Here is a 27,170-nt window from a genome sequence, read left to right as displayed (position 1 = left end):
CGCCCAGGATTTGTGGGGCTGGAGGAGCCTGCGGCTGCCTTCCGGTGCTGTGAATGCAAGTCTTCGCGTCTTTTTATTCCAAAGTCAGGAAGGCACAGAGTTCTCATTCTGAACAAGAGCAGGGAAGAAGTTGAGGCAGGGCCCTCTGGAATGATGACAAGGAGCATGGCAGTGAATCAGGCTCAGTTAACCTTCCTGCTTGAGACATTCTTTGAGATACTGTGTCAGCCCCAGGTAAACTGAGCCTGGGTCCCTGCTGGAAAATGCCAGGTGCAATACACTGGGAAGGGCTCATCTCCAGACAGACAGTATCCAGCACACCACAGGCAGCTCAAATCAAATCCAGTCGAGAACCTGATAGAAGCTGACTTATAGGGCCTGGACTGAGAAGGAGCCGGAAGGTCGAGCAGGGCAAGGAGTACAGCCTGAGTGAGTTTGCACTTGAATGCTGACCGAGAACATTCCCCAGGTGCCCCTTGCCAGTTCCAACACAGGTGTGAGTGAGGGCTGGCAGCAGAGCCGTAAGGGAAGGGGGAGAGGGAAAACAAAGTAGGGTTTGGAGACTTGCCAAATTTCAGAATGTTTTCTCTTCTGTTAGACCATATTTCAATTTTTGTTATTATAGCAAGGTGGAAATTGCAGGGTACTGTGAAATAGAGGCTGATTAAAGAATTTCACTCTCAAATTAGTCTCTATAAGTCCTATGCCCTCAGCCTTCCATCAAAGGCAGGATTTCTCAAGGGTCCAAACAGCCCTGAACCTTGGAGCCAGTGCGGCTCACTCAGGGATGGGCCAGCCCCGAGGGCCTTCTCCCACACCTTACTGCCAAGACCCGCTGGGCACAGTCACGTGACTGTCAACAGCAAATAGGGAAGGTGTTCCAGTACCTTTGGAGGAGATGCAGTGCTTTTGCATCCTTCCTTGAGGAAGAAAATCATTGCTTAACACATGAATAGTAAACACCATCATGTAACATTATATAACAGGTTAGCAGGTCAGGCCCAATAATCTCCAGACACAAGCAGCTACCTCAAGGGACCCACCCAGCCTAGGTGGCTCCATCACCCACAAGGTGGCTTCTGTTGATATGACCTGAGCTCACCCGATAGGGTAGAAGGAGGGACCTGCAGCTCAGTGGGTTTGGGGGAGCCTGGCCAGGCTCCTGGTTTGCCACCAATGATGTGACCAGTATACAATCCACCAACTGAGAGTCAAATTTATTAATGACAATACCAATTTATCCAGGTTAGAGTTCACGTAAATGAAATTTAAAAATCATTTGGAGATTCCAGCGGACTTCAGAACGAACTTTTCACTTGCTTCTATTTAACTGAAGAAGCATTTCCTGAGCACCTGTTACGTGCCAGGCACAGTAGGGATCCAGCCCCTGCCTTCAAGGAACTTGTCTCAAGTGGAGGAAAAAAAATACACTCCCACAGGGCTGTACGAGGCTCAAAAGGAGGCGGCACATCTCTAGGGGTGGGTATCCGTACATTTAGTCAATGTTTACAGAGTACCGACTCATGTCAGACACTGTTCTAGGGAGTAAGCCAGACTCAGTCCCTGCCCTTGGGCAGCTTTTATTCTCGTGGGGGGATACAGATGTTAACGACTTAGCATCTGCTATAATGTTAGAGGGTGAAGGGCTCTGAAGAAATATGAAGCAGGATAAAGGGATAGAGAGTGATGAGGAGGGGTCGCTGCCCTTTTTGAAAAGGTGATCACGAAGGCTTCTCTAAAGAAGTGACATTTGAGCCATGACCTGAACGAATGAAGCAGAGAAGGGAGTCATATGAACATCGGGGGGAAGAGTGTTCCGGGCGGAGGGAACAGCATGTGCGAAGACAGGAAGAGAAGAGTGTGCTTGTGGAATGCTGGAGGAGAATAGGGTGCACGGGCCGTTCAGGGAAGGGGAGAGCAGGGGAGGATGGAGTCGGGTGGTAGCCAGGCACCATACGTGGAGTTTTACTCTCAGAAGGATGGGGAAGCCTTGGAAGACGGAGCAGGGGAGCGACCCGATCCTTTCAAGGAGCACTCTGGCTGCTGAGCAGAGAATGGAGTGTAGGGAGGCCAGTCAGCAGAGCTACGACAATAACCGAGGCCGGAAGTGACGTGGCTGGACTGAAAGGGTCGTGGGAAAGGCACTGAGGATGCTCAGGGTAGGCATTTACTTTCAAGGCAAAGCCAACGGGATTTGTCGATGGAAGGATGGAGGGGGGCAAGAGGCAGCAAGTTTAACTGCAAGTTCTGACCTGACCTACCCCGGGGAAAGGAGGTGGCTTGTTCTAATATGGGAAATACTCAGGGCTGCAAAAATGATCAGGAAAAGGTGCGATGTTGCCAGAAGGACGCAGGACCTGACAAAGCAGGGGTGGGTGGAAGAGAATCCTAGGTGGAGGGAACTGTGTGAGCAAAGATGTGGAGGGGAGGAGGCACCGAGGGCTTATGCGTGGGCCACCGTGCACAGGAGAGGGTGTCTGGAGCTGCGTTTTGGGCGCCTGTCCAGTGACAGGAGGCTGGAGACCCGGGGAAGCTAGATGAACAGGCATAGGACAGGAAACTGGCAAGGGGTCAAGGATAAGCTCCACCTTTTCATCTCTCTGTGATTCACATGTGCACCATAATTTGGTTTAGAAAATGTTTTCACAGCTCTATCTCATTGTCTCCTTCCTGGGAGGAAGGAAGTCACAGCAGCATTTGTATTTCCGGGGGCGAGGTTGGGCAGTATGGCACAGGGGCTGGCGGTGCGGGCTCATTAGTCTGACTGCTTGGGCTTGAGTCCAGCTTTCCCAGTTGTGTGATCCTGGAAAATTCACTTTAACTTTTTATTTTATATTGGAGTATAGTTGATTAACAGTGTTGTGATATTGATAGTTGCAGGTGTACAGCAAAGTGATTCAGTTATATGTATACATGTGTCTATTCTTTTTCAAATTCTTTTCCCATTTAAGTTGTTACCTAATATGGAGCAGAGTTCCCTGTGCTCTACTAGGTCCTTGTTGGTCACTTTACCTTTTTGTGTGCCCATTTTCTCATCTATGCAATGGAGAATGTTAATAATGATATATGAGTTTTCTTAGGATAAAGTTATAAGTATTTACATAAGAAAATCCACAGTGCAGTGCACATAGTAATTGCTTAATAAATACTATTATTATTATTTCTGTTTTAGGATGGGGATACTGACTGGCACTGAGTAATTAAGTAATTAATGAATTCAGTAGCATATATTAAATGTGCCAGGCTGTGGGCAAGACTTGTAGCTTTGCAATGCTCATGGGCTAATGAGGAAGACAGGGATGAAACAGATGATTCCTGCTTCAGGGCGTGGCTACAGATCTGGAAGGGAAGTCGTGGGGCTGCTGAGGAGGAATGTGCAGCTCTATTTGGGGAAGGGCATCCCGGAGCGGGTGAAAGCAGGATCTCCAAGTAGACAATCCAGATCACAGCAGTGCGAACAGGCAGAGGGATGGGTCGGAGGAGGCTGGAAAGAGGTTTGTTTGCTGAGGTGGGGGGAGGAGTGATGGGCATTTGAGTCAAGTTCCAGGCAGGGATGAACTGGGAAGGCAGAGCGGGGTATTGGCCAGCTCAGTACCCAAGACTGTTTTTTTTTTTCTTTTTAAGGAGCACAGGTGATCTTTAACTATCCATTAATGAGTTCTAAGCAAGTAAGTGTTTCAGTTGTCTGTATCAAAAGTGCCAGGGCAGAAAGGTCAAAGGTGACAGCTTGTCCCAATATCCTTTTCTGGAGGAGCCTCTGTGTACTCAATAACACCCCCCTCCCTCTCCCTTCTCACAGGGACACTCTAGCCCCCGCCCGGCTCCTGCCCTGCACCCAGGCATGACTCAGTTGGCCCAGATGGACTCCTCAGCTTCCAGCAATGCCATGGTTACACTGATTTCAAAACAACATCTGGAAAGAGGCCCTGTGACATCAGCCTCTTCTCTAGAAACGCCTAATATGAAAATTAAAAAAGAGGAAGTTAGATAAACAGCCAACTGAAAAAAAAAAAAAGCCTTATTGGATGTGTTGTGTTTGGCACAATTAGGATTAAGTAAATCATCACCCAGGGATGTGACAAAGCCGGGCAGGGATGTGCAGAATCTGGCGTAAGCATTTGGATCTGTGCTGTGCGTTAAGGGACTGGCACGGTCCTTTTTCAGGAGGAGCTTCCAGACCCCTGGGGAAGAATGTTCAAAGCCAGATTCCCCAACCTAATAAACAAAAACGCAATGTATCAGACCTAGACTTTTCAAAGGAGGGAATGCACAGACTCCTTGGCTACTCCAGACCCGCTGTCTTTTTCCAAATGGCAAGAGTATTTTTAAACGCCCTTTAAGTAGGATGTTGAGGCCAAAGGGGAGGGAGCCCACTCAGGTGGGACTGAAGCTTACCTAAACCACCCTGTTTCCTCTCTCTTCTCCTTTCTCCTTCATCCCTTTCCTTCTGTTTCTCAAACATTGGCAAAGCACCGGCTATGAGCTCTCCTCTGGGGATAGAGAAACACATTTGATACTATTCCTTCCCTCAGATTGCTTGCAGGTGTGAACATAATTAATCCTGTTCCCTGTCCCCTCCCCTAAGCTATGGCTCTGCTGGTTCAGTTTTCTTATGGAAAGGGTCCCATGTAGGGGATGAGTAGTCGGGGAATTACATCCTCGAAGGAGCATTCAAGGTTACCTTTCATTTTCCCAGAGCGTTCTACAGTCATAGGATTTATGTCCTTCATTATGGAACCTCCCTAGAGGCGAATGGGCCCAGGTCAATCACTGTGACATCTAAGCAATCTCAAAACAAGAGAATGGCTTAGGTCAAGCTGACCTAAGGGACCTGCTTGTCCCTCCAGGAGGCTCAGCATGTGTGGACGAATGCTGTAGGTAGTGCTTCCTTGGAGGGAGCCAGAGCGGTGGGGTGTGTGGGTAGGATTGGGGCAAAAAATGCAGAGGGGGACAGTGGAGGGAGGGGGGAGAGAGGAGGTGGTGGGAATGGGAGAGAGATACCACTTCTGCATCCCACAAGTCGAGCTTGACTCCAGATTTACTAGGGGTCCTTTTAAAGAAATTTTTGTCTATTGCAAAGTCATAAAGATATTCCCCCGTGATGCTTCTAGAGGCTTTGTGGTTTTATCTTTCACATTTACATCTTTAATTCATATGAAGCCGATTTTTGTATACCTTGTGTACACATTAAAAAATTTTTTTCCTATATAGATATCCAATTGATCCAGCACTATTTTTTGAAAAGCCCGTCCTTGCCCCACTGTACAACAATGTCATCTTTTTTATAAGTCAAGAACTGTATCTGTCTATCTATTTCTGGCCTCTCCATTCTAAGTATTTTTTCTTTTTCTTTTCACTGATATCACACAATTTTAATGATGATAGTTTTAGCACAAGTTTTTTGATATCTGGTAATACAAGTCCTCTAGCTTTGTTCTACAAACTAGAGTTGATAATTCTGGTGGGCTTTTTACTAGAATTGCATGGGCTCTATAGATTTATCTGAAAAGAACTGACATCTTTACAATATTGAATTTTCCAGTCTGCTGATATGATGTGTTTCTTCAAAGTTTGGCTGAAGTTTTTTTGGTTTTCAGCATACACAATTCTTTTTTTTTTTTTTTTGCCATTTTTGAATAATCATAGCTCTATTTCTTCCTTCTAATTTTTATACATTTCCCCCCTTTATTTCACTGGGCTAGGGCCTACAGTATAATGTAAAATAGAAGTGGTGATAGCAGTCATCCTTATCTCATTCCTGAGCTTAAGGTGGAAGTTTCATTATTTTGCAAATAAATATGTTTGCTGTAGGGTTTTTTGTGTGTTTTTGGTTTTTTTTTTTTTTTTGTAGATACTCTTTATTGGGTTGAGGAAGTTTCCTTCTATTTGCAGCTGGAAAAAAAGTTTTATTTTTCCCCTCATGAATTGTTGAGTTTTATCAAATGCCTTTTTTTCTGCATTAATTGAAATAATCATATGGATTTTTCTATTTTATTCTTGTTAATGTGGTGAATTACATTGATTTACTTTTTTAAATGTTAAAACAACGTTGCATTCCTGGAATAAACTCAATTTAGTTCTGGTATATTATCCTTTTAATATAACTGTGGATTTGATATGTTAATGTTTTGTTTGTGATTTTTGCCATTTGTGTTGTGAGAGAGATTAACCTAAAATCTTCCTTTCTTGTAATGTCCTTGTCTGATTTTCATATTATGAGTATGTGGGCCTCATGAAATGAGTTAGGAAATATTTTGTCTTTTCCGTCCTCTGGAATAGTTTGACTAATACTGGTGCTATACGTTTTTATTTTTAAATTTTATTTTACTTCTTATTTATTATTTGTTTATTTATTTTCAGCTGTGTTGGGTCTTGGCGGCACGCAGGGTCTTTCGTTGCGGCACACAGGCTTCTCTCTAGTTGTGGCATGCGGGTTTTCTCTTCTCTAGTTGTGGCGCGTGGGCTCCAGAGCGCGTGGGCTCTGTAGTTTGCGGCACGTGGACTCTCTAGTTGAGGCGCATGGGCTTAGTTGCCCTGTGGCATGTGGGATCTTAGTTCCTGACCAGGGATCGAAACCATGTCCCCTGCATTGTAAGGCAAATTCTTTACCACTGGACCACCAGGGAAGTCCTGGTGCTATACTTTTTTAAATGCTTGGAAGATTCACCCATGAGCCATCTGGGCCTGGAGATTTCTTTGTGGAAAGGCTTTAAACTACCATTGAATCTATTTAATAGATACAGGAATGTTTTGATTTTTAATTTCTTCCTGTATCAGTTTTGATAAGATGCATTTTTGTTCTAGGATTTTTTTATGAGTTTATTCGCATAAAGTTGTTCATAAACTATTAGTACATTTTAATTGAAAAATTTATTGAGATAATTGTAGATTTACACGATGTTGTAGAGAATAATACAGAGAGATGCTGTGTATCCTCTCCCAGTTTCCCTCATAGGTAATATTTGTAAACTGTAGTACAATATCACAGTCAGCATTTTGACATTGATAAACCTACTCATCTCATTCAGATTTCCCCAGCTTTATTTATACTTTGTGTGTGTGTGTGTGTGTGTGTGTGTGTGTGTGTGTGGACATGGATGTGTGTTTGTACTGTAGTGATGTCCATTTTTCATTCCTGATATTAATACTTTGCCTTCTCTCTCTCTTTTTAAAAATTCATCTAACATTCCAGTGCTATATCTATTTTATGTCTTTTCAAAGCTTTTGATTTTGTTGAATTTCTCTGTCCTATGTTTTCTATTTAATTAATCTCTACTCTCATCCTTATTATTCCTTTCTTTTACATTCTTTAGGTCTAATTTTTTGTTTTTATTTTTCTAGCTTTTTGGAGGAAGCTTGGATAATCGATTTTCAGCTTTTTTCCTTATCCAATGCTATAAATTTCCCTCTAAGTTTAGTAGTTTCATCCATAAAACTTGATATTCTATATTTTCATTATTTTAGATAAGTAGGTAAATAGATAAAGATGTGTATATTTTTCTCTTGTGATTTCTTGTGTGACTCATGGTTTATTTAGAATTGTATTGTTTCATTTCCAAGTAGTTGAGGACTTTCTAATTTTTCTTTTTCTCTCTCTATTCCTAGATTGATTATTCTGTAGTCAGAGAAGAGAACATATTGTGGATAACTTTACTCAGTGGGTATCGCTGAGACAGAATATATATATTGTTATTGTTGGATGCAGTGTTCCATATATGTCAATTAGGTCAAGTCCGATAATCACATTTTCCAGATCAGCTTTATCTTTATTGATTCCATTCCTTTATTAGCTACTGAGAGAAGTGTGTTAAAGACTCCAGTTATGATTGTAGATTTACTTCTCCTTTTAGTTTTGTCAATTTTTGCTTTATATATTTTGAAGTTATATTTTTACTGTGCATACACATTTAGCATTTAAAAATATTTTCCTGGTGGATTAACACCTTTATAATTTTGGAATAGTCCTCTTTAGTCTATCAATTACTTTTGCAGAAAAATGATCTGATATTAGTATAGCTTAGCCTACTGTCTTTTGGTTAGTGTTTGCATTGCATATCTTTTTTCCTCTTTTTATCTACAACCTGTGTTCACCTATATAAGGAATATTTCATGTAAACAGCATGTAATTAGGTTATTTTTCTTCCATCTTACAATCTTTATCTTATAATAGTGAGTATTGATACCATTTACATTTAATGTCATTGCAGATGAGTTTGGGTCTATATCTACTCTCTTAATTTTTGGTTTCTAGTTGTCCCCAAAGTTTTACATTTGTTTTTTTTATTCATCTCTTCTTGCCCTCTTTTAGATTAATACATTTTTTTTTTACTGCTCCATTTGCCCTTCTATTAGCTTCTTAGTTATACATTTTTTACTGTTTTTTAACCATTAAAATATACAACCTATGTTCTTAATGATTTAGTCTCCTATAAATTTGTACTCTTATCAGTTCTCAGACAACACTTAGACCTTAGACACACAGCTCCATTTACATGTCCCACTTCTTTTTTGGATATTATCGTCATGCATCTCAAGTCTACAAACATTTAAAACTCAATACTAGATAATTATTATTGTTCTGTAGAGTCAGTATTCATTTCCATTAATTCACATGTTTACCGGTTCCATCATTCTTCATTCATTCCTGCATTTCTGTGCCTCTCATTGCGATCGCTTTCCTTCTGCCTGAAGCAGGCCTGCCTCTAACACGGGCAGGATCTGGGACAAGAGAACCAATGGAGATCTACATGCCAAATATCTCCATGTTTAAAAGTTATAAATCAAGGTAAAAATATGTTTAAAAATATATGTTCTGTCCTCCTCCCTTGACAAACGTACCTTCATAAGTACTTGGACAGCCAAGTTCAAGTAAGTTCTTGGATTTCTCAGCATTTTGCACTGGAATGTGGTGGCACAGGGAGAGACTTTTCTTGGCTCTTGGCCACCGGCCATGCTTCCCTTCTTCTACTACCCACAGCACAGTCCAGTACCACACGAGGTCTTACCTGCAAGAATGTGGACACCTTGCAATTCTCTAATCATCACCCCCCAACTCCAGCAAACAGCCACCCTGGCACCCCTCCAGCCTAGGGCTGTACACATGAGTGGTGTGATTTGCTCTTGATCTGATAGACCCAGGGGAGAGAGACGGGTTGGGGGCGCAAGGTCCTTTGATGCAATCTGATGCCTCCCACCTCATTTGTTTCTCAGTTTCTCTCTAGCTAAATATTAGCAGATCACCAAAGAAGCCTGAAGCCAGTATTTATCTACCCTGGAGCTGGCACTCTTTTTATGGCACTGGATGAGATTGGGTACTGGCACATAGTAGTGGCTCTATAAATATTTGTGGGAAGAACGGTTGTTGCATAAATGAGTATAATGAGGCCACCCTTAAGGCCTAGAGTCTATTGACATAGCCTGAGCTGGCATTGGTTTTTTTGAGCCAACACATGGGTTTACATTGGACATTGCTTTGGGCATTCCCACTGGTTGGGGTCTGGAGTCACTGGACACTCGATCTGGGAATAGGAGAGCAGCAGATGAGGCCAGACGTGTGGGAGGCCCTCCCTCTGGGGCTGCCTTCCTAAAAGGATGCAGAATGCTTTGATGCACATGGGAATGGCCTCTGTAGTGTGGAAAACCCTGCTTTTCTTTACAAATTCAAATTATCGGTTAGGCAAAGTCACCACTCATGCAGAGTGACTCAGGATATGATGAGGTCAGATCAACCGTCTGAATCTCTGGCATGTGCTGTTGCGGGGAGAGAGGGTGGTCAAGGCCCTCTCTGAGCAGACAAGTTTCTTCGTCTTGCTGCCTGCGAGCAGCTCAGCCTGTGGCTTTGAGGCCCAGCCTTCCTTGGCAAGTGGGAAACCCAATCCTTTGGCCGCTTGCCTCTTCCTGCCACAGAAGAGCAGCTTGTGGAGGCTGAGAGCAGCCCCTGGGAGGGAAGCTTGGGACTCCAGGACTCCCACGGAGTAGCCACATCCCCTGTGTGTGGGGAGGGAGCCTAGGGTGGTCCACGTGCAGGAAACGGGAGGGCCGGCCCACAGGTATGTTTAAGGAGCCCTTGCTGTCTTCCAGACATCGCTACACGTGATTTCTAGTTGCTCTTTCCATAGTCAAAGACATTTGGAGCTATTTGCTTGGAAGCTGGTCTTCTGAACCTCATTGGTTCTGACAGGACACCATTTGGTTAGGGAAAGGGGGTTTGGTGGAAAGAAGCAGGAGGAGAAGGTGAATTGGGAAGAAGTAGTAAACCATCTACCCTTCCTACTCTTGTTTCTCAGTATGGCCCTTCATATGTACATTACAGGCCACCTAAGGCTTCTCCCTATTCTTTGCATCCGTCCCACTAGTTACTCTCTCCAGGCTTCTGCCCTTGATGCCCCCGCTGCTTGGAATACCTTCTGCTTGGAATACCTTCTTGACTCTTGTCTTCGTGAATCCATGTCTTAGTCATCCTTTAAGGCTCAGTGTCAACAGAATATCGGCCACGAAGCTTTTCCCGATCCTTCCTTTATTCTTTAGTTTCCACTATCCCTACTTGAAACAACCTTCTCCCTCTGGATTTCTAGGCCATGCTGTGTCTCCTTATTTTACTACAGTAACTTATGACAGAAACACAAATGTATGTGTTCCCATTGAAGAATGAATTCTGGGTACTAGTCACAGGAGAATGTCTGAAAAAATGTTAAAACCTGTGTGAGTTTCCATCACATGGATGTATCATAATTTATTATTTTAGGATCTTAAAAATATTTTGTCAAATACTGAGAATATAAAAATGAATTTATAAAATGTATATGCACTCTAAAAAATAAAGTTGCCCTAAATACCTCTCTATCAATCATCAAGTTGAAGGAACAAAACTTACCATGAACTTTGTGGTCCCTTGAGTGCCCCTACCTGTTGCCATCCCATTCCCACTCCTCAAAGAGGTAACCACTATCCTTAATTGTGGGGCTCTCATTCCCCAGCTTTTCTTTAGAGTGTACCATATCTGTTTATATTCCTGAATGATGTATTCACTAGTTCTAGCTACTTTTTATTCATCTTTTCATATCTTTTTAAAATCCTTTTACTTTTGACCTTCCTATGTCATTTTTTTCAAGTGGACAGCGTATAGTTGGGTCATTTTAAATTTTTATCTACTCTGTCAATCTCTCTATTTTGGATGTATTTAGATTGTTTACATTTAAAGAAAAATCAGTGTGTTTAAATCATTTACATTTCAAGTAATGATTAATATGTTGGGGCTTAAGTCTGCCACCTTATTATTTGTTTTCTGTTTGTTTCCTCTATTTCTTGTTCCTTCGTTGCTTTTCTCTTGCCTTTCTGTGGATTACTGGAACATTTTTCAGAGTTTTGTTTTGATTTATTTACAATATTCTTGAGTATATCACTATTTATAATTTTCATAGTGGTTGCTATGTTATCATATTGTTATATTGCTATGTATTGCCATATTGGTACAACCGTTTCGCTATTTTGAGTGAAAACTGACTTCATTTAAGCCCCTTTACTCTCTTCATGTCTTAAATATTTCCTCTATATCCATTGAGTACCATGTCGGATGACGTTACAACTTTTCCTTCAACCACAAATATGATTAAAGAAACTCATGAAGGGAAAAATGATCTTTTATGTTTACTCCTGTTTTTACCAATTCTGCTGTTCTTTTCTTCCTGAAGTTTCCAGTTGTTTTATCATTTTCTTTTCATTTGGAGAGCTCCTTTGAGACATTCTTTCTTTAAGGGTAGATCTTCTAGCAACACATTCTTTTAGTTTTTCCTACATCTGAGAATATCTTTATTTCCTCTTTGTTTCTGAAGGGTATTTTTGATGAATATGGGATTTATAGTTGGCATGAATTTTTCTTCACTTGAAAAATATTGTCTTCCTTCCTCCTGCCTTCCATGTTTTCAGATGTGAAATCTGTCTTTTGACTTGGTGTTTTCTTGGGGAGGTAATGTATCATTTCTCTCTGGTTGTTTTTAAGAATTTTTTTCCTCTGTCTATAGGTTTTCAGAAGTTTAATTATGAGGTATTTTGTGTTAATTTCTTTGGGTTTCTTGAATTCAGTTCTCTAATCTCCATTTGCTTCTTTTAAAAAAGCTTCTGTTTCTTGGTTGATGTCTTTTAATTTTTCATTTGTATCACGAGAATTTGTCAATGATTGTTGAAGCATTTGTACGATGACTGCTTTCTAATCCTTGTCAGATAATTCTGACATCTGATTCATCTTTGTAGTGGCATCAGTGGTTGTCTTTTCTTATTCAAATCATGTATTCCTTGTTCTTGATGTTAGACATGACTTTTAATTGTATCTTGGACATTTGCATTATTATGTTGGAGTCTCTTGATCTGGTTTAAATCTGCCATTTTAGTAGGCAGCCACCTGCTTACGTTTAACATATAGTTCTGGACTACTTTTGTGGGCTCTTGTTGTAATGACATTTTAGTTTTAAGAGCCCTTGCTATGCTATTCTGGTCTGCTTCATTTTTCTGGCATGGCTAGAGCTCTTGCTTAATCCCTGCAGATCTGCCTGCTGAGATGGAGAGAGCTTCTCTGGCCTGCCGGTATCACTGGTGACCATCTGCTGCTCAGTGTGAGGATGGGCAGAAGCTTCTGGCCCTGTGTCTCCTTTGCCACTAGCTGGAGGGCAGGAATACTGATCCTGCCCACACAGGTGGATCAACCTCCTGCTTGTGCCCCAGTTATAGACTGGGGGCTGGGTCAGCCTGGGGCTTTGCTGCTGCCACTGCTGCAGGTAGATTGGACCACCTGCCGGTGCTCTAGTTGTGGAACAGGGGCTGGGACACCTGCCAGGGTTTGCTGCTGCCAAGACAGACGTGTCACACCTCCTGTTGGTACCCTGGTTGTGGGGCAGGGGCTGGGGATCCCACTAGGTCTTTGTTGGTGTTTCCCGTTTCCTGGTCTTTTGGCCAGACCAGAGAGAGCATTGTTGTTTGTCTGCTTGTTTCTTGTCATTGCCTATTGGCAGTTCTGGGTTGCAGGCCTTTCTAGTGCTTGATTTGGGTATATAGTGCTTTATAAGAAAACACAAAGAATTCACCAGGCTGTCATTCCTCAAGTTCTGTGGTCACTCGCCAGTTAACCTTCTCCTTGCTGGCATTCAGAATCTTTTTATTGTTATCTGTTGAATAATGTCCAGGGTATTTAGTTGTATTTAGCAGAGAGGAGGAAAGTGAGTCGACACCGTCTTGTCCTAGAACCGGAAGTCTCAGTTCTAGTTATTTTTGAAGATGATATGATCGCAATTGCATAGACTTACTTCTGTTACTCCGTGTTATGTTCCAGAAATTTATTCATGTTATTCCATTTTGCTGTGGTTCATTGATCTTCATTGCTTCATGGTATTCTATTTTGTGAACACACAATTGATTTATCCATCCTACTATGGACGGTCTTTGGGGATATTTCCCTTTACTCCTCTTCAGAGACTGTACTGCAACGGTCACTCTTGTACATTTCTCCATGTGCATGTCTGCAAGTTTCACTAGGGCATAAAAATAGATGAGGAATCAGTGAGTCTTAGGGTATGAGTATCTTCATTTGTACCAGATACGCCAAATTATTTTCTAAAGTGATTGTGGCATCTACCCTTCCATCAACAGGTGTAAGTTTCTTGATTGCTCTGCACCTTCATCAGTTTTCTTTTTAAAGATTTTTTTTGATGTGGACCATTTTTTAAAGTCTTTATTGAATTTGTTTCAATATTGCTTCTGTTTTATGTTTTGGTTTTTTGGCCGTGAGCCTTGTGGGATCTTAGCTCCCTGACCAGGGATCAAACCTGCACTCTCTGCATTGGGAGGTGCAATCTTAACCACTGGACCACCAGGAAAGTCCCCATCAATTCTTGATATCATCAGGCTTTTAAACTTTCCAGTCTGGGGCCTATTAAATTGCCTTTCGTATTGATTGTAATTTGCATTTCCCTAATTACTAGAAAGACTGCACATACTTTCACGTGTTTATGGAACTTTTGAATTTCCTCTTATGTGATAGGTCCTCCCAAGCTTTTTCTGTTTTTGTTTTAAGTTGTTGGTCTTTTTCTTTTCCTAATTTTTAGCGTGTCCTTTTACCCCTTTAGGTGAAGAGCAGAAGTTCTTCATTTTAATGTGGGAGTTGTCAATCATGTCCTTTGTACTTTGTGCTTTTTGTATCTTATTGGAAAATTTCACCCTTTTCTAAAGTAAACACATTCTCTTATAATGTCTGTTCTCTTCTACTGTCTTCTGAGCATCTTATAATTTTGTCTTTTGTCTTTACATCTTTAATCCACCTGGAATCGGTATTTGTGAAGTGTAGGGGTACATTATCATTTTTTCCACATGGTTAATCTGTTTTCCCAGCAGGCCTATTGAAGTGACCCTCTTTCCCCACAGATATAAGTATAGTATTAGTTCTCTCACAGATCAAGTTTCCTCATATGAACGTGAAGCTGTTTCTAGGCTCTCTGTCCTGTTCTATTGGTCAGTTTGCTTCTGTTATGCCAAAACTACTGTCTTGATCATTATGTTTTTAAAATAAGTATTGTTCTCTTGTATTGAAATTTCTCTCTCTTCGTGCTTATTAAGGTCTGTGTCTTTCTTTGAGGCCCTTGACTTCTTGATAAAAATTTAAGGATCAGTTTGTGATGTTCTAAAAAACACTTGAAATTTTGGTTAGTACTGCATTAAATCTGTAAATGAATTTGGGGGAGAACTTACATTTATAGAATAGTAAGCCTCCCATTTTCATGAACATAATATACCTTTCTGTTATTCAGGCCTTAGTTAATGACTTTCAGTAAGTTTTGTAATTTTTTTCAGAAAGGGCTTACATATCTTTCATTGGATTAGTTCCTAGGCATTCTTTATTTTCTGGTGCAATTGTAAATGTCATCTTTTTTAATAATCCTATTTTCTAACTGTTATTTTCTGGAATATAGAAATGCATCTTAAAATAGTTTTTGAAATTAAATAGTTTCTAGATTGTTGGAGATTCATATGAAGATATGAGAAAATAATACAAAGAGATCCATATATCTTAGTTTCCCCCAATGGTAACATCTTGTAAAATTATAGTATACTGTCACAGTCAGATTATTGGTATTGAAGTAGTCAGTATACAGAACAATTTCTGTTACTACAAGGATTCCTTATGTTGCTTTCTTATAGCCACACTCAGTTGTCTCCCACCTATACCTCCGCCTTCACCTATGGCAGCCATTTCTATACTTTTGTCATTTCAAGAGCTTTGTGTAAATGGTACCACACAGTATGTAACCTTTGGGGACTGGTTTTTTTTCACTCGGCATAATTCTCTGCAGGTTCATCCAGGTTTTTGCATGTATCAGTAGTTAGTTCCTTTTTACTACCAAGTAGTAAGCATTGCATGGCAGGGGTGTGCAGTCATCCCTCGGTATCTGCAGGTTCTGCCTCCACGATCCCCAGCTGGTTGCACCAGCGAACGCGGAACCCGCAGATAGGGAGGGCGGACTGGACATAAGGGACTCGAGCATCTGCAGATTTGGTATCCTCGGGAATCCTTGAACCAATCCTTCCCTAGAACAAATGTAACACAGTCTGTTTAACCATTCACCCTCGAAGGACATCTTTGGTGTTTTCACTTTTGGGCAATTATGAATAGCGATGATGTTAACATTCCTGTATAGGTTTGGTGTGAACATAAATTTTCTGTTCACTGGGATAAATGCCCAGGAGTGCGATTTTTGGGTTGTGCCATAGTTTTGTGTTTTAGTTTTAAAGAAACTGCTGAACAGTTTTCCAGAGTGGCTGTACCATTCTACATTCATGTAAACAAAGTGTAAGTGATCCAGTTTCTCTGTATCCTCCTTAGTATTTGATGTCACTATTTTAAATTTTAGCCATTCTGAGAGGTGTGTAGTGATATCTCATTGTGGTTTTAATTTGTGTTTCACTAATGGCTGATAATGTTAAATGTATTTTCATGTGCTTATTTACCATCTGTATATCCTCTCCAGTGAAATGCCTGCTCCTATCTTTTCCTCATTTTCATTTTTTGAATTTTATTTTATTTTTTTATACAGCAGGTTCTTATTAGTTATCTATTTTACACATATTAGTGTATATATGTCAATCCCAATCTCCCAATTCATCCTACCACCCCCACCCCCACCCCCTGCTTTCCCCCCTTGGTGCCCATACTTTTGTTCTCTACATCTGTCTCTATTCCTGCCTTGCAAACCAGTTCATCTGTACCATTTTTCTAGATTCCACATATATGCGTTAATATACGATATTTGTTTTTCTCTTTCCGACTTAACTTCACTCTGTGTGACAGTCTCTAGGTCTATCCACGTCTCCACAAATGACCCAGTTTCATTCCTTTTTATGGCTGAGTAATATTCCATTGTATATATGTACCACAACTTCTTTATCCATTCATCTGTCGATGAGCATTTAGGTTGCTTCCATGACCTGGCTATTGTAAATAGTGCTGCAATGAACATTGGGGTGCATGTGTCTTTTTGAATTATGGTTTTCTCTGGGTATATGCCCAGTAGTGGGATTTCTGGGTCATATGGTAATTCTATTTTTAGTTTTTTAAGGAAACTCCATACTGTTCTCCATAGTGGCTGTATCAATTTACATTCCCACCAGCAGTGGAGGAGTGTTCCCTTTTCTCCACACTCTCTCCAGCATTTGTTGTTTGTAGATTTTCTGATGATGCCCCTTCTAACAGGTGTGAGGTGATGCCTCATTGTAGTTTTGACTTGCATTTCTTAATAATTAGTGATGGTGAGCAGCTTTTCATGTGCCTCTTGGCCATCTGTATGTCCTTGTTGAGAGAAATGTCTATTTAGATCTTCCACCCATTTTTTGATTGGGTTATTTTATTTATTTATTTTTTGGTAGTGTTAGAGAAGGAAGGACCTTCAGTGACATGCCAGGGAGTTTGGATTTGATCTTGAATACATCATAGATTTAATTAGGAAGTCTCATGCATACCATCTGCATTTTTGTAAAATCATGCTGTCAGCAGAGTGTAGAGGGATTGAAGTGAGAAAAGACTGGGGGCAGGGAAACTTTGAATCAATGAATGAATGGATGAATATTCCCTTTTAAGTGGTTTTATTAAGATATAACTCACACACCATACAATTCACTAATTTAAAGTATACTATTGAGTGATTTTTAGTGTATTTACAGAGTGGTGCAACCTTCACCGTTATCTGATTTTAGAACGTTTTCATTACCCACAAAAGCAATCTAATACCCATTAGCAGTCATTCCTCATTACCCCCTCCCCACCACACTATTGCTCCATCCTTAATCATCTACTAATCTACTTTCTGTCTCTATAGGTTTGCCTATTCTGGACATTTACTATAAATGGAATCATACAGTATATGGTCTTTTGTCACTGGCTTTTTTCACTTGAGTAATGTTTTCAGGGGTCATTATGTTATAGCATATATTAGTACTTCATTCCTTTTTAATGCCAAATCATATTCCATTGTCTCGATATACCATACTTTATTCACCTGTCCATCAGCAGATGGACACTTGGGTTGTTTCTGCTTTGGGGCTATAATGTATAATGCTGCTTTGAACATTTGTGCACAAGTTTTTGTGTGGATGTATATTTTCATTTCTCTTGAGTATATACCTAAGAAAGGGATTGCTGGGTCATCTGGTAACTGTATATTTAACTTTTAGAAGAACTGCCAAGCTGTTTCCAAAGCATCTGCATCATTTTTTATTTCTACCAGCAATGTATGAGGGTTCTATTTTTTCCAAATCCTCCATATATTAGTGGATGTTAAGTGGGTGTGATGATAGCCATCCTAGTTGGTGTAAAGTGGTATCTCATTGTGGTTTTGATTTGCATGTCCTTGATGGCTAATGATGTTGAATCTGTTTTCATGTGCCTCTTGGCTTCTTGTATATCTTCTTTGGGAAGATATCTAATCAGATCCTTTGTCCGTTTTAAAAATTGGATTATTTGTCTTTCTATAATTGAATTGTAAAAGTTCTTTATATATTCTTTTTTAAAAAATATTTAATTAATTTATTTGGTTACATTTTATTTATTTATTTGGTTGCGCCGGCTCCTTAGTTGTGGCATGCGAACTCTTAGTTGCAGCATGCATGTGGGGTCTAGTTCCCTGACCAGGGATCGAACCCATGTCCCCTGAATTGGGAGCATGGAGTCTTAACCACTGAGCCACCAGGGAAGTCCCTCTTTATGTATTCTTGATACAAGTCCCTTATCAGATATATGAGTTGCAAATATTTTCTTCAATTCTGTGGGTTGTCTTTTCACTCTCTTGATGGTGTCCTTTAGAACACAAAAGGTTTTAATTTTGAAGAAGTCCATTTATCTGTATTTTCCTTTGTCACTCGTGCTTTTGATGTCATATCTACCAAGTCTTTCTCTAACCCAAGGTCATGAATATTTAGTCCTATATTTTTTTTTCTAAGAGTTTTATCGTTGTAGCTCTTACTTGTAGGTCTATATTTATTTTGAATTAATTTTTGTGTATGGTGTGAGGAAGGGGTCCAACTTCATTCTTTTACAGGTGGATATCCAGTTGTCCCAGACTATTTGTTAAAAATATTCTTAAAAATACTTTTCTTAGATCCCATAGGCCATTGTAATAGCCTAATCTAAAAGATATACTATGAACTAGAACATAGCCAGCAAGAATGGATGTGTTGGGGAATTTTGAGAAGGTAGAATTACAAGGACTTTGTGGCTGTGGTCATGTAGGGACCACGGGAGGAGAAGCAGGACTTTTGGAGGACTCCTAGGTTTCTGGTTTCCACCCTTCCTCTCCATATCATGAGGTATGTGGCCTCAGCATCCCACATGACCATGTGACCATCCCAGAACCAATCTGCTGGGGCCAGTTATTTATCCTTATGACTTAAAGATCAAGTCTGCTGCTGCATGATCAGCCCAACCACAGGAAACAAGCCTTGATCAGGAGGGCAGTTGGATTCCATTTTGTGGCTCCCTTAGACTGGAGCAACTATAGCATCTTAGTTCAAAGAGAAAATGGAAAGGCTTGTATGTAAGAGGAATGCAGTCACCAAGCTCCAGAAGCATCAAGCTGTGTCAGCAATGTTAAGGGTCTGTATACAAAATGAACCCTTCTAACAGAGTAATAGAGCCTTGTGACCTTTGGGGAACAGTTTAGACTCCAGAATAATGTTGCTTGTAGAAAAAAATGCCCCAGAATTCTGCATCTTCATTCCAGGTTTATTCCTTGGTTACATGCGGATCATGGGTTTTTTCCATTTCTTGGGGTTGGCTGTTAAGTCCTAGCAGTTACGTGACTGGTCCTTACTTTGGGAGGGCTCTCTGGACAGTCTACCTCATTCCCCACTCAGGCACCAGTGGGACTGATACATGTAGAGACTGCCACCCAGGTAATGATGGGGCACACCACCCACAGAACTGCTGCTCTGGGTTGCAGTCTCTGAGGAGAACAAGGGGAAATGTGTCTGGAAATGACTTTGCCAGCCTCTGACCTCAGTGACAAATCCTTGGCCTCAAGAGCAGCCCCACCTTGGGAGCAAGAATAGAAGAGTTCTGTTCTGTGCAAATGTTCGTAGGGGCTCCTACAGAGACTCCTTTGATGAGAAACCACTCCACCCAGGACATCCTTGCCAGACGGAGAGGGGCCAGGGAACCAAGGGAGGATGTTTTGTCCTTGTGAATGATCTTCTGACGTGTGATCACTTTCAGAGAGGACAGTAGCCCTTTTGCTCTTTAAACATAATCATCAGTTACATTCAGAAGTATAGAGCCGAAAGTGGTTATAGAAGTTGTTTAGACCAACCCTTCACCTTACAAAAGAGGATGCCAAGACCAATCAACTGACCAGTCCAGGGTCATAAGAGGCTTAATGCTGCTGGCCTCATGACCCTTTATCTGCTCTATCCCACTGTGCATATCTCGTGGAGAAACATTATGCTCAGGGTTTTATGATTAAAAAGAATGAATAATACCTTGAGATGATCTCAGAGTCTAGATGAGCACTGGATACTTGTTGATGTCCAGGAAATAGAAGGTCCATAGAACTTGTGCATTGCCTCTATTTTTGGAGCTTTTAGGGGCCATATAGTTTTTTACATATATGTCTGATAGAAAATTGCTACTTAGATCTCATCTTCTGTTTATGGTAGCACATTTCCATTCTTCCCTGTAGCAGCTATCCAGTGAGCAGATTCATACCACAGCCACGTCAAAGTGAAGCACCTCCATTTTTCACAACTATCCAAGAGCTTGACAGTAGCCTGGTTAGATGCAACTCATTGAAAGCTTCAGCTAGTTCAGAGACTGGCTACATGGCAGAGGTTACATGTCTCATGTCTGAGACAGCTTTGGCTGGAGGACATAGAGTTGTGAAGTAGAAGGACTCGTCCATAAACTTTGCGCAGGCAGCAGAGGATCTATGGTCGGCATGTCCACAGTGAGATTACTGTTCCTGGAGCCATGGCCAGAAAAAGCTGAGCCACTGAAATGTAGAGAACAGGGTGGCCGAGTGGTTGATCCGGCTGGCTCAATTTCTTTTGGATAAGGTCTAGAGTCTTTTAAGATTCCCTGTTCTGAATGTGGCGTTAACCATTTCCAGGTAATCTGGACAAAAAAAAAAAATGACTCCATTTCTATGATTCTTCTGCCATCAATTGGCTTTATATGTCAAGCAATTTCTAAATCATGTTTTGGGCAGGGAGCTTTATAAAGAGGATTAAAAGAAAGAAATTTAACAATAAATATACTTTAAGTCTTCTAATGTGACAATGGAAATAAATGTAAAATTAATCACTTGTTTCTGGTCTGAAGTAATACATGCTCATTATAGAATATATGAAAAATACAGAAAGTTGTAAAAGAGAAAATAAGTAACTATAATCCCATCACCCAAACACAATCCTGCCAATTCATGAGAGCAAGACCTTGTCTTTCTCGAGTACTGCCATATCCTCATCCTTGGAATAGTGCCTCGTACGTAGTAAATGCTTAGTAAAATATGGTGAATGAAAGAGTGTTACTATTTTGGTGTATTTATTTACAGTCCTTTTTCTAGGCCTATTTTACATGATTGTAGTCAGACTCTATTCAGATCATAATATCTTTTTTTTCTAACTTACCATGATAATACAAGTATATCTATATCCCAAAAGCTCTTTATAAGCATTATTTTAAAAGATACTTAGTATTCTATGTTTTGTGTTTACCTCATTTACTTATTTATCTTCATCTTACTAGATATTTGGGGGGAAATACATTTCAGTTGTACTTTGCAAATAAGGCTTCACTTCAAACAAGTAGACATACTGGCTGTTTTATCAGTGAATCCAAAAGAGCTACTGAAATAACATGTTATTATTTACTTTCATAGTCTCACTGGAGAACATGAAGAGGTGGGAATAATGCCAGAGGGCAGTCTTGATATTAGAATTAGGACATGACCTTGAGAAACTATTGGAGCTAAGAAATATCTTTTGACTACCATATCGTATGAAACAGCTAATTCAAAGAACCAATCATTTTGCTAAATCCTAGAAATATGGAGTCTCAAGAATTCAACTGAACTAAACCACCTTCCATATAATCCCTGTTCTCTCCTTTAAAACATTTCCTGGGCTACCCTGGTTAGAGAAGATAATTTTGTTCAGGTTAATATAGCGCCATCTGCTGGTGAAAAGGAAAATGAATGTCTGGGAAGATGAGTTCTCTGATTTTAACATTGATGTGTACAAGAAATAAAAGGGAATTGATATGTGGTTTCTTGCAGGATCCCCTTGTGTCAGAACTGGATACAGTTTTAAAAAGAAAAAAAGGCTGTGAGTGGACTTCTGGCTCCAGATGGTTACAGAGTACACTTTATTAACTCCCCCACCTCTTAGAAATTTCTATCAAAAAAAAAAAAAAAAAAAAAACTACCAATAGGGAGAAAAGCATGTCAGAACAGGAAGCCACGGAAAGGGGCCAACCACATTCTGGAACCCATGAGAACTTTCTGCATGACATAGTGCAGGTGAGACTGGATTGAGGGAAGGGCTTGTTAGCCTGCCATTGACCACACGGGAGGGAAAGGCCTGGGGAATGAGTGGGACAGGGGTCAGCTACCCCTCATCCCCAATACCTCCCAGCTCACAATGCCGGGGGCTGGAGGGGAGGATGGGTTACTTGGTGCATAGTGAGAGGCAGCGGTAGATCCTCCCTCCTTCCACTCTGGGAAATGTACCAGGTGCTGGAAGTCGGCAGGCACTTGGCACACGAAATAAACCAGCACTGCCAAGCCTGGCTTTGAACAAGACAGACCTGTCAGAAAAGGGTGGCAGGTACCCCTAGCAAACCTCTATGCTAAAACACTAAATCCCAGGTAGCATTTGAGCCAACTAGAGTTTCTAGATAGGATAACCAATACCCCTAAATTCTATACTCAGCAAATCATTCAAGTGTGACGACCACAGGAAGACATTCTCAGACATGCAAATATTCAGAGAGCTTTCCATCTGCACAGCTTTCCTGAGAACACACACACACATACCCACACTCTCTCTTTCTCTCCTAAGGTTTATGGTCGTGAGGGATAAAACCAACATAACTCAAGAATTAAGTCAAGATCATTGTGGCTAATAAAGTTATGCAATAAAAAAAGATACAAAAAGTAGTTCTGGGAAGAGAAGTAAAATAATTAATACCATTATCCTCATTGTTAACCTCTAGCCTTCTGTCCATCTGTTCTCTGTTTCTAAAATACCAGGGTGAGAAGAGGGAAGTGCGTGAAAGTTGTTTCAGATTCTCATCTTACATGAGGAAGGGTCATATGTTTTCTATTTCATCACTGACCCTGATCGAGAGATGAGTTCAAGTATGTGGTTTAATACATACTGCTTATAGACTCAGTACAATGAGTTCCCAAATTATTAGTATAAAAAAGAAGCAGGGAAAATTGGATCAATATGGCAAGGTAGAAAAAGAATAACAGAATGATAACCAAATTTAACTTAAGACTATTGATTTTTCAAGCCCTAAATGAAATCTTTACGGCGAGAAATCAGCAGTATAAGAAAATTGTAATACACTCAAGAATGCATGGATGGTTCAATATTAAGAAATCTCTTTATATAATATTCTTTCAGTGACTGTTTCTAAGTGCCTATTATGTGCCAGAATGATGGAACTTACTTGATCATCTTCTCTAACACATTCCTCCCAGCCTCCCATTCACGTCAGTCTCTAGTTCTTTTATTGGTAGCACTTATTATTCTCTGTCATTATCTTTCACCTTTATCTGTTTGCTTGTTTGCCGTCGGTCTTCCGTCACGAAAATGCCTTTTCCCAGTGCCCTTCTCTGTCTTGTTCACAGCTAAATCCCTAACGCCTAACAAAGAACCTGACATGTAATAGCTGACATAATCATTCAACATTTATTGCATTAGTTCAACATTTATGCAATCTCTATTCATTCTTTATTATAATTTGTATTCTTTGTCACATAAAGATATTATATTTTCATATTCTTTATTAACTGAATTAATATATCTATGAGTTAATGGATGACAGTAATTCTAAATCCCTGCCCTCATAGAGCCTGTAATTTAGTGGAGGAGACAGACAGTCTGACAAATACTTCCATGGTCAGTGTCGAAAGCTCAGTTTTTCTGTTCTAAGTTGCTGAATAAAAGATGGAAATTGTTTTGCAGGAAGCTTCTACACCTTCCTCTCGAGAAAAGTCCGGAAAACTGGATGCACAAAGTAGTAACTTCCTGTTTCCCAAAGCCTGTCACCAAAGGACACGCAGCAACTCAACCAGTAAGTGTGTCATTGAACCATCTTCAGGAGCAGGGCTTAGATGTTGCTGAATATCGAGAATATCAGTGATGTGGGAGATTTGGGGGAGGGTGGGTCTCTGCTTGTCCAGCTGGACTAGCCCAAGATGGTGGTCTGCTTGCCCCTCTGAGAGCACCTTTCATTGCGTGTGCATGTCCTGGCCAGCTAGAGCACCTCTGCCCTTGCTAACAGAGCTCTCCGTGGTTTAGTCAACTTCTCTTCTAGATGGACTTCAAGTGCCAAGTTGGGAAGACCTGACATAGAAGATAAAAGACGAGGGCTTTACACCTGCTCTGTCATCTAAGATGCTCCTTGGTCTTAGGAAGGCCACTGTCTCTCTCAGGGCCTCTGTCACCTCACCTGGTATAGGATGGGAGCTGGGGCTGGAAGATGTGATTCTTGGTTGTTGCAAAGAGAACGGTGCTAATGCAAAGTCAGGAAAATGTGAAGAATGCAGAAAAGCATGAAGAAATTAAAACAATGCCAAATCCTAATTAGAGACAATCTATGTTAACATTGTCAATTATTTCCCTCCTATGCCTATATATGCCTATAGAAAACACACACACACACACACACACACACACACACACACACACCCTTGACCTCATGTCATTGGGAATTCTTCTGTAAACACTATTTTTAGTGGATATATACTGTTTCATTACGTACATAATCTAGTTAGCCTGCTCCCTATTATTAGATAGTTAAGTTATTCTCAGCTTTTTGCTAACATGTTCAACATTGCTGAGGTTGTCCATGAAACTTTGTTCGAGTTTACGGTGATTTTCTTAGGTGAAATATCCAAGGCAGTGGACTGATGTGTGGTTAGGAGCTCACATTTGGGAGCCAAGGCACTTGGATTTAGATCCTGCTTCCAGAAATAATTATCTCTGTGACCTTGGGCACATCCTTTAAACTCTCTAAGCCTCGTGTTATTCCATTGTAGGATGGACCATCATTATATTAATCATTTCCTATTTTTGGACTGCTAGTTGCCCTTTTTCATCACTTTTTTTCCTTTAGCATAATATCCTAGAAATGGAGTTTCAAAAGGTAAATATACCTTAGATTTTTATCTGTGCTTCCAAATTTCCAGAGCTAATACTCTAATAATGTATACAAGTACCAATTTCTTCAATCATAGCCCACACTGGATGATAATTTAAAAAATATTTGCCATGCAGGTTTTTCTCTATTTCCCTCTTCCCCTTCCCCATTGTCTGCTTTTTTGGTGGGGTGTTGGGGGGGGGGCTTGTTTTGCACCCAGGAGCAGCTTCACAATTTGTGGGGATCATGGTAAGATGAAAATGTGGGACTCCTGTTCAAATATTATGAAGAATTTCAAAATGGTGACAGCAGAGCATTAAACCAAGCTGAATACCTTCTAAGTTTGGGGCTCTGTGTGAATTCACAGATCGCATGGCCGTGAAGCAGCCCTGCTTGCATCCCAGGCACTGACTCTTTCAGATGGCGTCATCCAGGCGCCCTGGCCCTCTGGTTTCTAGTTGAGTTCAGTCAATGAGAGGATCAACGGGAGACTGCAGGGTGGAAGAGAGAACCGCTGGGGTGTTTCTCCCCCTGTTCCCTCTGCCTTGGTGGCTCTGGCAGTGCCCTGGTCCCAGCACTCCCTGGCCTGGTGATGCTGTCTCCTCTCTGTGCCCCTTCAGGTCTGGGATGGTAACAGCTTCCAGCTCTTGGCAATTCCTAGGTACCTCAATAGGCCTTGTTATTTTCTTAAGCCCCATCTACTCTTTGTAAATGGCCCCTTTATTCACTTTCTCAAAGTCCTACCTGAGTGTGACTTTTGCTTCTGTCAAACCCTGACTGGTTCACGTGCCTATGAAATCAGTGGAAAGAACACCTCTCTACACAGGTGCAGTTCAACGTTCCTTCATTTGTTTATTTCCCTTCTTTTGAGTGCGCCTATTTTTCTATTGGGATGATCATTATTTTATCACTAATCTATGAAAAGTCTCTTGGTAAAATTAATATTGGGCTGCTGTATTTGCTGAACATACTTTCCTCAGTTGGTTATTTTTCTTTTAACTTAATTTTTTAGCATGAAGATGTTCTCATCTTTATCTAATCAAATTCATCAAATTTTTCCTGTCTAATGTTAAAAGTTTCTTCCACATCCAGAGAACTGTTAAATATTTGGCTGTGTTTTCTTCTAGTTTTTTCTCATGTATACTTATTTAATTATTACACTATGACACCTTTAATTTGCTTCCAGTTTATCAACATTTACAAAATAATTATAGATACATGTTTGTACACATTTCTTTTATCATATTTGGTTACATATTTAGGAGAGAATCATTGAGGTTATGTAATATGAAGATTATTAAGTATACAACCACATCGATTAAATTATTTCTACATAGTGTTGTTTTTTCTAGTTTTTTAAATGATTTGCCTTTTTTTTCAAACTTACTCTATCTGTAATTTATTTTTGGTATTTGCTATGAAGCAAGAATCTAGATAGATTTTTTTTTCTAAGTGGCTGACTGCAGCATTACTCACTGGTAGTTTCTGCCCATCCTTTTATTTTACACTTTTTGTTTATTTTGTTTATCTCTTGCAAATGATATGCACTTAGATCTCAAAAGCAAATCTGGCAATCTTTTTAAAGAGAGAAGCTTAAGCCATTGACATTAGTATTATAATTAATATTTGCTTTTGCTCATGTTCTTTTTATACTTTCTGTTTTTATGGTTACTTGTCATTTGTTTTCTGCCTCTTGCTCTGTGTATGTGTGTGTGTTTAGTTTTTGCAGTGATTTGGAAGGTTTATTTAATTTTTATCACCACTTCCAGTTTCCTTTAAGCTTAATAAATTAGGTTTAATCAATTAATAATACTTGAGACCATATTAACTTAATTTTTTTTCCAAATTGTCCCCCTAATGGAAGATGGTGTTATTTACCTCTAGTCCCATTCCCATTTATTTTTCCATTTCATAATTCAATGTAAACTTAAATTAGAAACTCACGTTATTATTATATAATCTTCAAAATATATAGTTTCCCCGTCAAAAATTATTTTGGTTTTTGCATTAGATTTTATAACCACATTTTCAATGAACTCACTCAGTGCTACATGTTAACTGATTTCAACTTCCCCCACTCAAGGTGATAATTTTGATGTATTTCCTTGCCGTTGGAGCACATCCAGTAATTTTCTGAAAGAGTAGGAGAGGGCTCAGACCAGTTAGTGCTTTCGAGAGACTGCTCGTCCTGACTCTGGGCCTGTGTCCTTGCTGATTGGAACTCATAGTGGGAGCAGGAACCACAGAAAGCCCGAGGTTTTTTTTTTTGTCTGGA

General features: G+C 40.3%; 1 protein-coding gene across 7 annotated transcripts in view; it reads left to right on the top strand.

The window, feature by feature from the left end:
- IL16 (interleukin 16) overlaps positions 1–27,170 on the top strand; it is a 117,177-nt gene that overhangs the window by 46,297 nt on the left and 43,710 nt on the right. For 5 of the 7 annotated variants that reach the window (XM_082448545.1, XM_082448549.1, XM_082448546.1 and 2 more), the window contains one exon: positions 23,719–23,827. In XM_082448545.1, coding sequence (XP_082304671.1) covers positions 23,719–23,827 — 109 coding nt within the window. Of the gene's footprint in view, positions 1–20; positions 22,044–23,718; positions 23,828–27,170 lie in introns of those variants that run through there. The other 2 variants (XM_082448548.1, XM_082448551.1) reach the window with 2 other exon arrangements.

The sequence above is a fragment of the Balaenoptera physalus genome, assembly GCF_965194825.1.
Source record: "Balaenoptera physalus genome assembly, chromosome: 2".
In the NCBI taxonomy this organism is placed as follows: Eukaryota; Metazoa; Chordata; class Mammalia; order Artiodactyla; family Balaenopteridae; genus Balaenoptera; species Balaenoptera physalus.
Note: the sequence above shows the minus strand (reverse complement) of the source record. Positions and strands in the feature narration are given on the sequence as shown.